Raw genomic sequence first — 12579 nt, 5'->3', positions numbered from 1 at the left:
GAGCTTCTGCAGCAACTTCGTTTTTGTTCCTGTATTTACAGCATCCGCAGTTCTTTCGGTTTTTATTGTTAAAGCAGATTCTGACACAGTATGTTGAATGTCTCCAACATCTTTAATTCATTACCCCAGGTAGTAGATATTTCAAATCATTTATCACCTACTGAGTGATACTATTACTCTGTTTCAATTCATAATCGCTCTTAAACAACTATTTGAAAAGGTAATTGCTATCTCAAACTCCAGGCTGTTACCAAAAGGATGCGGATCTTTTGGAGAGGGTGCAGAAGAGGTTTACCAGGATGTTGCCTGGTATGGAGGGTGCTAGCTATGAAGAGAGGTTGAATAGATTAGGATTATTTTCATTAGAAAGACGGAGATTGAGGGGGGACCTGATTGAGGTCTACAAAATCATGAGGGGTATAGACAGGGTGAATAGCAAAAAGCTTTTTCCCAGAATGGGGGACTCAATTACTAGGGGTCATGAGTTCAAAGTGAGAGGAGGAAAGTTTAAGGGAGATATGCATGGAAAGTTCTTTACACAGAGGGTGGTGGGCGCCTGGAATGCGTTGCCAGCAGAGGTGGTAGACGCAGACACGTTAGCATCTTTTAAGATATATTTGGACAGGTACATGGATGGGCAGGGAGCAAATGGACACAGACCGTTAGAAAATAGTTGACAGGTTAGACAGAGGATCTTGATCGGCGCAGGCTTGGAGGGCCGAAGGGCCTGTTCCTGTGCTGTAGGTTTCTTTGTTTCTTTGTTATCGGTACTCCAGAGATGACAGATCAGGTTAGACAATACATTTTAGGTGCAAGGCCTTGTTTAGAATCTGGGCCTGTGTTATATCTTGGAATCAGATTGGTTTTATTTCCAAAGTAGGAATTTATAAAATATCATATTGACTTTGCATAAATTGTGTGCTTTTTGAACAAAATAGAATGCCTTACAAATTACAAATCTGCAAATGCAAATTCAACTCACAGATGTATATATATGCACGTGTGTGTGTCTGTGAAGGAGAGAGTGTGTGTGTCTCTCTCACACACAGACTCTCTTATATACTCTCTCAAACACACTCTCACACTCTCTCTCCCTGCGACCTCCCCCCACACATCCACACACTCTCCCTCATACACACACACACACAAAAACACCCTCTCCTCCTCCTCACACACACGTGCACACATATAAATCTACAGGGTGAATTCGCATTTGTCGATTTATAATTTGTAATAAATTCTATTTTGTTCAAAAAGCACATGATTTGAGACCATGAGGCATTTTATAAATTTCTACTTTGGAAATAAAACCAGTCTGACTCCAAGTAATGAAGACCCAGATTCTAACAAGGCCTCACACCTAAAATGCATTGTCTGACCTGATATATCACCTCTGGTATACCGATTAAACATTTAGTTATCAAGGGTAGTGACTTGAAAGAAATTCTGGGATCTGCATTTTAATCAATTGAAACCTGCATCTCCTCTCTAACTGATTAAAGATTTAACAGCCATCTTAGGCTTGTTGAGGCAGGTCTATAATCTGGTGTCGTGTGATTTTTGACCTTGTCCACCCGAATCCAACACCGTTATCTCCACGGAATGAGCCTTAGTGGGTTGTTGTGCATTTTATAAATAATACTGTTGCCACTGTGCTTTAGTGATGATGGGAGGATAACCAGCAAAAGCATTATTAGGAAGAAATTGCTTGAACAATGTAATGTATCTGCCAACAACAGTGCAAACCTATAACATCAGGCTAGCCAGCCTACCTCGAAGCAGGAAGGTGTGAGTTTTTATTGATTGACAAGATGAAGGCATTGCTGGCCAGGCCAGCATTTATTGCCCATCCCTCATTACCCAGAGGGCAGTTGAGTCAACTGTGGGTCGAGAGTTCACATAGGCCAGATGGCAGTTTCCTTCCCTAAAGAACATGAGTGATCAAGTTGGGTTTTTCCTAACAATTGGCAATGGATTCATGATTGTCATTTTATTGCATTCAAATGCTGTGGTCAAACCCAAGTCCTCAGCACATTACCCGGGGCTGTGAATGAACAGTCCTGCAATAATGCCACTAGGCCATCGCCTCCCCATTTGAGTCCTACCTCAGGTCGTAATAGCCACGGAAGGTGCATTCATTATTTGGACACATAGGTTGAGTATCAAGTGTTCACCAATTCTGTCGTTTCTTGTTTGAAACTTCACTGAGTTAATTTTGCAATCAGAGTTAAGAGGAGCTGGAAATGACAAAAATGTACTGAGCCAACTGGCCACAATTACTTTGCATTTGATTGTGGTGTGTCTCAATTTATTTGAATGATTATCATAAGATCTTACCTCAGTTTTAGCATTGCGCCTAACAGCAAATACGGAAAAGATATTCAGCAAGCAGCTCCAAAAGAAAAAGAATGTTGTTATTTAGGGATAAATGGTTACTCACTGATGCATAACATTACAGCCTTTATAAAAGCTCAAGATGAAAATAACCCATCTGTCAAACATGCCATATCGTATGAGAAGGAAGATGAGGATTTGCAAATGACAAGTCACTTCTAATAACTAGTTGAAGAAATTGCATTTGGTTATAAAGGCAATTCTGTGGATATCACACCCATAGATTTTCAAATATTTGAGATGAATAATAGATACAGCTGTAAATAAAGTATGTATGACCCTAAATTATATCAACAGGGACATGGAATTCAAAAGTAAAAGTCAATACTAAATTGATGCAAATCACTGGTTTATCCACAGGGAGAACAGTATACAGTTTTAAGTTCCTAGCTTTGGGAAGTATACCAAGGGCTAATGGGCAAAGTACATAAGGATCCACTAGGATCATACTGAATACCAGCTTTTGGCTATGAGGAGAAATTAAATGCAGCAGTATCATTTTTAGAAGAAATTTAAGGAAATTTGACAAAAATAATTAAAATTACAAAGGATTTGATAAAGTAAATAGCAAAAATTGTCATGGTGACTGAGTAAATAAATAGAAGCCACAAATGTAAGATCATTGCTAAAAGAGGTACAAGTGAAATCAGTGAATTTACTCATATATAAAATGTAGAGCATATGTAATGCTTCATCAGAAGTTTAAATAGGAGAAAATCCACAGTAGATTTTAAAAGAAAAATGAACATAATTTTTTTTATTAAAGAAAGCACTTGAAGGAGAAAGGGAAAGGGCTAAGGAATAAGATTAAATGCATGACATTTTAACAGTTGGTACAGAGGCACTGAGTTAAATTAGGTTATAAAACTGTTTTTCTTCTACTCTCTTTCCATCACTCCAGAGTTCCAGGTATTCCATTGCCTTTGTTATCACTTGACTTTTCTTACTGTCTTGCTTTTGATCAGTTACCCAATATTTCCAAGTAGTGATATTCTCAGCAACTTTCCACACATTTCCCACAGCATGTTATTAGTGGATGGCAGGAAGGGTGGGGTAAGACTGGAGTATTATACATCAGATTCATTGACATCTTCCCTGCTCCACACCACGTCAGTCAAACCCCATTGTCTGCAATTCAAATTTGTGCTCCTGCTGAGCGGGATTCTGACTGAAACACATGTCCTTCAAGATTCACCATATTCCCAGCTTTACATCACAAATTTATAGGCAGAAAATTAAGCATATAGTGGGTATCTCATGATGGGCATTTTATAGGTGGGATAATCGTCATTCCATCTATACATACAAGATATATACATTTGTCAACCTATGTGTCCAAATAATGAATGCACATTCTATGGCTCTCAAGTCCCTAAGTAGGGCTCAAACGCATACCTTCTCACTCAGAGATAGGTTTCACATTACATGTATGCACTATTATTATACTGCATACACTGACACATCACTGAACAAGGAAAAATTTCACCTGACACATTAATGGTACCCAGGACAGGTTCAAATATTATAAACACCACAACAATGAATTAAATAAAATGCTTGTCAGGACTTTATTTTCACTTAACAATTTGCAAAATTGTTGCAATTAAATACAGAACTAATAGTGCAATCCATAAATGTATGCATTTGTTTTTATACTTGTTTTTATACTGTTAACTACAGATGATCCCCCTACTAGCTATAAATGACAAGGTGTGTAAGTAAGTCATATAGGCCAGAAGTTTGATAATTTGCACAGTGTTCACTCAATTCAGCCAGGACAACAGTAGAGGTACAATATTATTAGTCTCAGTGCTCCTGGACTCACAGCAGAACAATTATTTAGGTTTCTTGGTGATTATGCTAATAATGCTGCAAATCTGGATGAGGGCAGGATTTTATTAGTTAAAGACAGGTCCAGGTAGTTCTATATTGTCCTCCACCTGAAGGAATCCAGTGATACCTCTAAAGATCCCAGATAAAGAATAGCCACCTGATGTGAGGGTTGGAACCATTTCTAACAAGAGTCTAGTGCGGGGAGAGGGGCAAAATTTGGGGAAAAAAACAATTCTGTCCTATGTTACAATCTACTAAATATCATTTCAACCTATTTCCTAACATAAAGTGTATTATGTTTAAAACCATTGAGGTTGATTTTCACAGCACTGCTGGTTACTTAGCTCAGCTTTGTTATAAAGCAAACGTTATTGTCCACATGTACTCCTGTATACCAACCTTCCAACATGATGCTGGCAGTGGTCTTAAAGGGAAGCTGCACTCTCGTGGGGAAGCCTGTTCTTTCACTTACTCACTCTTTGTGTTTGAGTGAGATTTTTGTCCCCTCCACCAATCTATTCCAGTCTGTGTACACTTTTCACTTCCCACTGAAAATTGTGTGTATTTGTGTGTTGGTGGAGTTGGGGGGGGCAGTGATTGAGACAGACACAAGACAGTGAGAAAAGCTATCTAGATCTATTAACTTTTCACAACTGATTTGCATGCTACTTTTAGATATTTCACACATAAAGACCACTACCAAATCTCATGGTCAAATGTGCCAGTTGAACAATGAAGCTCACACTAAATTAAGATAGCAAGGTGGGGGCCACAAAGCTCATTTTAACTCCAGCTCACCCATCTCAGTCTGAATCTCAAATTGTCTTGTATGTACCCCATCACAATTACTAAGCTATGTACATCTAAGCATAAACCTGAATTAATTTCAGGAGGGTGTCTGCAAGAACTGGCACAAGTGTCTACAATCTCACTATCAAAAATGAATGTTTGCTTCTTGTTCAACTGAGAATAAAAGAATAGTGACACAACATTCCATTGTTACATTTCACTGTGTGTCTGGGTTGTGTGTTTGAACATCTACTGCCATAAAATAAAACATTCAGCAATGACAATTACCAAAGTCCATGGAGGTATCAGAATCACTTTGTGAACATACACTTTGTGAAGAAGTTTGGTTTGATATTATCCAAAAGAGAGCTCAACAGCACTTCTCACAGTTCAATGTCCAAGTGCTGCATATTTGGATTCCGTTTAACCCAAATCCCATTTCCATGCTTCACTGCTTCTCTCGATCACCGAGAGGTGGACTGGGAAGAATGTCATTCATCACTGCCCTTCTCTGCTGCAACTTTAACTGGAGCTCACTATTGACAGCTGCTGGAGAAATTGTAAGACGTGTTAGCTATAATCAAATAAACATTGTTCAGTAAATATTTCTCTCCTTTCCTGAAGATGAGAGCTCATGCTGGGACAGATACCGGCCATCAGCACCATTTCACTCCTTTGGGCCATTCTCCATAGTTAATGCTACATTGTCAGTATAGAGTCATTACAATTAAGCCTGCACTTCCTAACCAAAAATTCAACCCCATGCCTACACTACCAAGGCTTTCAGGAGAGGTTTGTGACTGTTTTTTTCTCTAATTGCTCAGGGGTTTCAGTGGACCTTGTGCCAAAGTTACGACCAATGATGAGGTCAAAACATCATGGAAGTCAACGGTGATAACAGACTAATTTTACTTTCCCTCATTGCACACTTACTGAGATTTGCTAATGGAACAGACACAAATAACCAATGCCGATTGTGTGATCACCATGGCTCATCGTCACGTTAGGTACTTTTTTTGAATGATGGGTGGTGCAGTGGATTAAGAGCTTCCAAATAGTTTAAAAACATGCCATTTCATTTAAACATGTTAGGAGATACCCCATCTAGCCTACACACAACAGGGCAGATTAACGTGGCAAATGCATCTAATCTGCACATTTTTGAACTGTGGGAGGTAACTGGAGCACCTGGAGGAAAGCCACACAGACACAGGGAGAATGTTCAAACTCTATACAGTTACCCAAGGCTGGAATCAAACCCAAGTCCCTGGCATGGTGAGGCAGTAGTGCTTACCATTGAGTCACTGTTCTGCTCCAAAATGGGGTTGGAGTATAAGAGTAGGGAAGTCTTACTGCAACTGTACAAAATGTTGGAGAGACTACATCTGGAGTACTACGAGCAGTTTTGGACCCATTATTCAAGGAAAGATAAAATTTAATTGAAGGCAATTCATAGAAGGTTCACAAAGATGATCCCTGGTATGGAAGGACTGTCTTATGAGCAAAGGCATGTTGAAAATCTACTCACCGGAGTTTAGAAGAATGAGAGGTGATCTCATTGAAACATAGAGGATTTTTAATGGACTTGACAGGGTAAATGCTGACAGAATATTACTCTCATGGGCAGAGTCTAGGACTAGAAGGCAAAGTCTCAAGAATAAAGGGGCACCAATTTAAGGCTGAGACAAGGAAGAATTTCTTCTCTCAGAGGGTCATTATGTATATTTAAGGCTGACATTGATAGCTTCTTGATCAATACATGAATTATTCATTCATTCATCAGCCATCCCTCGCAGATGAGGATGACCCTCTTCCACTGTGAGGGTGAGTCCATAGATGTCTGTACTGATCAATCCAGCTACTGCAGGCTCTTTTACACTTGGGGCAGGTGATGGTCATGGGAAGTAGTGAGTGGAATGTTGGTGTGGCAGTGTGCTCCTTATGCTGATTTTGCCTGGCTTCCACTTTTTCCAATCGGCAAGTCTAGAGATGCCTTCCCGGATGTTGCTCCTACACTCTGGACAGTCTTGGGCCAGCAATTCCCAGGTGGGTATCACTGAAGGGTGAAATGGGTAGGATAGTGGACATGAGGAATGTCAGATCAACCGTGATCCCTGAACACTATGGGGCAATTTAGTATGGCCAATCCACCTACCCTACACATCTTTGGATTGTTGGAGGAAACCAGAGCAAACCCATGCAGTCTGTCTGGGTGCAAACTCCGAGGGTGAAATTGAACCTGGGTCCCTGGCGCTGTGAGGCAGCAGTGTTAACTAGTGAGCCACCATTTCACCCTCTTGAAAGGTGAAGCTGGCTCAAAGGGCTGAACAGTCTACTCATGTTCTTATTTCTTATCGTCCTATCAGACTGTTGAACGTTTCAATGAGGTCATTGTACATTCTTCAAAACTCTAAAGAATACATACCCAATATCCTCAATCTTGCTTTTTAAGCCAATCCTGTCACCCCAGCAATTAAACTGTTGAACCTTTGCTTCACACTGTGCATAGCAAGTATATCTCTCTAAGAAAAGAAGGCAAAGACTATCCACAATACACCAGGAGAGGCCTCCCCAAGGTTCTATGTAACTAGAGTGAGATATCCTAACTACTATACTCAAATACCTCAACAGAAAAGTTACAATAACTCCAATGATTCATTTTATTCGCTAGAAAATCCTATGAAATTTGTTGATTGCATTCCAAATTGCATCATGAAAATTTCCTGGTGAGTGAAACTTATCTCTATAATTAGACAAGGTACACAATTTGATGATTACACTGAAAAATAATGTTCACATGTTTTAACCACGTTCTCTACCTACATGGTGTTAATCTAGGGAGAGTACTCCAGCCGGAAGGCTCTGTCTGCGTCTCTGATTTTGAACATGGTGGGTTTCGTGCATCCTTGCACAAAGCTGCAAAAGGCAGAAATGAGATGTTAAAGAAGACCACAGTACCATGAGTTTACATTTTGAACATTTCATTAAAACAAAACCAAACTATTTTAATCCCATTTAACTAAAAGCATTTAAATATATTTATTAGTTTTAATTGTGAACAGAGCACTAAATATTCATAGTTAGAGACAAAAAAAACTGCAGATGCTGGCGTCTGAGGTAAACAAAGAGGAGGCTAAAAGAACACAGCAAGCCAGGCAGCATCTCGAGGGAAGGAGAAGTCAACATTTTGGGTATTACCCTTCTTCCGGACTTGAGTCTCCTGTCTGACTAAATATTCATAGTTTCCATATGTTCGCTTAATTCTGATGGATATTTTTGTTGTGGGAAGTGAAGGGTGGGGAGTCCTAATCTTCCCATCTGAGAGGTCAGAGGATGTAAAGGTTTAAGAGCTAGCGCCTTGCTCTATATTTTACCACAGCTCAATCAATTCCTTATTGTCAAGACTGCTACAACATTGGGGACTGTGACGTGGGTCTGCAACAGCAAATCTCTGCAGACCATGCTGTTCTTAAACTTGAAAGAGTTCAGAACATATTTACAAGGATGTTGACAGGGTTGTATGGTTTGAGCTCAAGGGAGAGGCTAAATAGGATGGGGCTATTTTCCCTGGAGCGTCAGAGGCTGAGGGATGACCTTATCAAGGGGCGTGGATAGGGTGAACAGACAGGTCTTCTCCCCACGATAGGGGACTCCAAAACTAGACGACATGGGGATGGGGGGTTGTGAGACAGGAAATATTCAAAGGGGACCTAAGAGGCAGCTTTTTCATGCAGAGGGTGGTGAGTGTATGGAATGAACAGCCAGAGGAAGTGGTGGAACATAAGACTATAAGACATCGAAGCAGAAATTAAGCCATTCAGCGCATCAAGTCTGCTCTGCCATTCAATCATGGCTGATAAGTTTCTCAACCCCATTCTCCCACTTTCTCTCCACAGACTCACCATAGATTCTCTGGCCGAAGAAATTTCTCCTTATCTTCATTCTAAAGGGTCTTCCCTTTACTCTAAGGCTGTGACCTCAGGTCCTAGTCTCTCCTATCAATGGAAACATCTTCCCAATGTCCACTTGTCCAGATTGTTCAGTATTCTGTAAGTTTCAACTAGATTCCCCCCCCTCTTATCCTTCTAAACTCCATTGAGTATCGACCCAGAGTACTCAAATGCTCCTCATTTGTAAAGGCTTTCATTCCTGGGATTATTCTTGTGCACCTCCTCTGGATCGGCTCCTGGGCCAATACACGCTGAGGTATGAGGCCCAAAATTGCTCACAGTATTCAAAATGTGTTCTGAAGGGAGCTTACAAAGTCTCAGATGTACATTCCTGCTTTTATATTCTAGTTCTCTTGAATTATATGCCAACATTGTACTTGCCTTCTTAAATAACGACCCAACCTGAAAATTTACCTTAAGAGGATCCTGGACTAGAACTCTCATGTCCTTTTGCACTTCAGATTTCTGAATTTTCTCCCCATTTAGAAAATAGTCTATGCCTCTATTCTTCCTACCAAAGTGCACAACCTCACATTTCCCCACGTGTATTCCATTGATGGACAATTACAACATTTAAAAGGCATCTGGATGGATATAGCAATAAGAAGGGTTTAGAGCGATAGGGCCAAATGCTGATTAATTTCAGAAATCTGGTTGGCATGGATCGGTTAGACCAAAGGTTGCATTCTCTTCAAAGGCCGCACTTGGAGTCTGGCGTACAGTTCTGGTCACTGCATTACAAGAAGGATGTGGAAGCTTTGGAAAGGGTGCAGAGGAGATTTACTAGGATGTTGGCTGGTATGGAGGGAAGGTCTTACAAGGAAAGGCTGAGGGACTTGAGGCTGTTTTCGTTAGAGAGAAGAAGGTTGAGAGGTGACTTAATTGAGACATATAAAATAATCAGAGGGTTAGATAGGGTGGATAGGGAGAGCCTTTTTCCTAGGATTGTGACGGCGAGCACGAGGGGGCATAGCTTTAAATTGAGGGGTGAAAGATATAGGACAGATGTCAGAGGTAGTTTCTTTACTCAGAGAGTAGTAAGGGAATGGAACGCTTTGCCTGCAATGGTAGTAGATTCGCCAACTTTAAGTACATTTAAGTCGTCATTGGACAGGCATATGGATGTACATGGAATAGTGTAGGTTAGATGGGCTTCAGATTGGTATGACAGGTCGGCACAACATCGAAGGCTGAAGGGCCTGTACTGTGCTGTAATGTTCTATGTTATATGGCCATGAGCTGCTAGCTTTCAAATCATACCATTGTTGCAGCTGTACAGAAGCCTGACATTTCTGCATAAGGTGAAAATTTATTTATAAAACATTAAGGTCTATTAAACATGATTTATTCAGATACCTTACAGAAGTTGAGATAATTCTATCTCATCATATGCAACTTAGTGCTTTAAGGAGAGGGCAAGGCAAAGACGATAAACAGCACTGAATCCAATACCAAACAATGGGCAGGCTGGGAAAGAGCCTCTCAGGCAGGTGTGGTACTAAGCCCAACAAGGTTTGCAGATCAGCTCCACTCACTGTATTCCAGGTACATCTGCCTCAGATGGAGATCAACATTTCATTCCTATTTTAAAATATAAGGTTTTTTTAAACTTACTTTGTACTTTGACATGATTCTGCTTCTCAGTTTCTGATGAAAGAAAAGATGGTATACGGTCAAATCAAAAATTAAAAGGGACTTACTACACAAGCCTTCCAGTTGTAGAAACATATAACACAGGAAGAGGCCATTTGGCCCAATATAAAGCCTGGTTACTGACCTTCCTTCAGAATGAACGGCTTCTCTCAATCCAATGCATCAAAACCCAATATAATTTTGAAAACTTCTGTTCAATCATTGCATAACCTTTTGTGTTCAAAGAGAAAAAATCCTGGCTTCCCTGCTGTCCACATAACTGAAGCCCCTCATCCCCGAAACCAATCTGATAAATCTTCTGTGTGCCTTGTTCAAAGCTATGAAATGTGTCCTAAGGTGTAGTGCCCAGAGCTGGACAGAATATTGCAGGTGAGGCCTAAATATTGATTTATAAAGACTAACCATAAATTCTTTGCTTTCATAACTAATGCCTCTTTTTATCATATGGGGTGGTATTGTTCAGTTGGCTGGACAGCAGATGGCTGTGATGCAGAGTGACACCAACAGCATGTGTTCAGTTCCCACACTGGCTGAGGTCACCATGAAGGAATTCCCTTCTCAATCAGTGACCTCGCCTGTAGTGTGATGATCCTCACAATAAACAACCACCAGTCATCTCTCTCTAACGAGAAGGCTGCCCTATGGTCTGGTAAGACTATGGTGACTTTACCTTTTTATCACGCCAAGGTTCCCATTGCGTTTCCAAGCTTGTCATTGCCAAATTCAAAGATCTGTGATCCTCTGTGTCCCAAACCCACATTAAAGTCAAACCCCTCATTTTATAGTACCTGTCTTCATTTTCCACTCAAATTTGTATCATTTCATATTTCTTTGCACTTCACAAGCTCCACATCTGCCCATTTCACCCATAATACCACCCATTAGAGTCATGTCATATTCGTAGCTTGATAGTCATGACAACAGTCAACCTGCAGGCAGGTTTGAGTTAGTTTTGTCCTATTGTATCATTCCTGCCAGACAAACAATGGAATCCAAGATTATCTTGGTTTGCCCAGTACAGTGATTTACTGGATACACACTTCCTAAAGCAAGTAAAGTGAGAGAGGAACTTGAAGATGCTGTACGAATTATTTATTTGAAATTGGGACTAACTTAATGACTGCTCTTCTGTCGCTTACAACAACTCCATTTATTCACTTTACTTGTTAGAAAATCCATTGAAGCTTGATTTGATTTGATTTGATTTATTAGAGTCACCTAGGTGCAGTGAAAAAGTTTTGCTTTGCCTGCAGTACAGGCAGATCATACCATACAAAGTGCATTAAGGCAACAGAACAGAGTGAGGAATACAATGTTACAGGTACAGCTCACAAAGAGGTCAACTTTAAATTTGAGATTTGAGAAGTGCATTTAGAAGTATAATAAGAGTGGGGATTCCCAACTTGCACAATATACAAAAACAAAGTTGCAGGAAAAGCTCAGCAGGTCTGGCAGCATCTGTGAAGGCAAAAACTGAGTTAACATTTCGGGTCTGGTGACCCTTCCTCTGTGCACTCCTTGGTAAGTGGAAAGAAAGGTTTAACCTGAAGGTCACCACACCTCAGGTGAGGGCACAGGCTGGGAATGGCAGTCCTTAGTGGCGACCTCAGCCAGCAGAGGAATTAAACTGACACTGTTGATGTCAATCAGCATCACAAACCAGCTCTCCAGCCACTTAGCTACAATTTGACACGGTTCACAATTTGTTAACTGCATTGAAAAGCAGTTTTGAACTATTTTAACCATTTTCTCTATCTACCTGATGTTAATCCAAGGTGAGTACTGAAACGGCAAGGGTCTGGCTGTGTCTGAGGTTTTCGATGGGGTGGCATCAGTGCCTCCTTGGGTAGTTCTGCAAAAGACAGCAAAGAAATGTTGAGGAGGACTGTGGTACCACGTAGAAATGTCTACTATTGTAAACCAGTATATGTTATACCACAGTAACTATAATTATTTAATA

The 12579-nt window shown here is 40.5% G+C and overlaps 1 protein-coding gene across 5 annotated transcripts in view; it reads right to left on the bottom strand.

Moving 5' to 3' along the window:
- Window positions 1-12579, bottom strand: part of LOC125465699 (signal-transducing adaptor protein 1-like) — a 95600-nt gene that overhangs the window by 33351 nt on the left and 49670 nt on the right. For 3 of the 5 annotated variants that reach the window (XM_059638472.1, XM_059638474.1, XM_059638476.1), the window contains 4 exons: window positions 12379-12471; window positions 10581-10613; window positions 7840-7932; window positions 3939-5565 (listed from right to left, as the gene is read on the bottom strand). In XM_059638472.1, coding sequence (XP_059494455.1) covers window positions 5465-5565; window positions 7840-7932; window positions 10581-10613; window positions 12379-12471 — 320 coding nt within the window. In that variant the 3' untranslated portion in view covers window positions 3939-5464. Of the gene's footprint in view, window positions 1-3938; window positions 5566-7839; window positions 7933-10580; window positions 10614-12378; window positions 12472-12579 lie in introns of those variants that run through there. The other 2 variants (XM_059638473.1, XM_059638475.1) reach the window with 2 other exon arrangements.

This window comes from Stegostoma tigrinum, chromosome 30 (genome assembly GCF_030684315.1).
Source record: "Stegostoma tigrinum isolate sSteTig4 chromosome 30, sSteTig4.hap1, whole genome shotgun sequence".
NCBI lineage: Eukaryota > Metazoa > Chordata > Chondrichthyes > Orectolobiformes > Stegostomatidae > Stegostoma > Stegostoma tigrinum.
The sequence above is the reverse complement of the archived record's forward strand: the minus strand, read 5'-3'. Positions and strand labels throughout refer to the sequence as shown.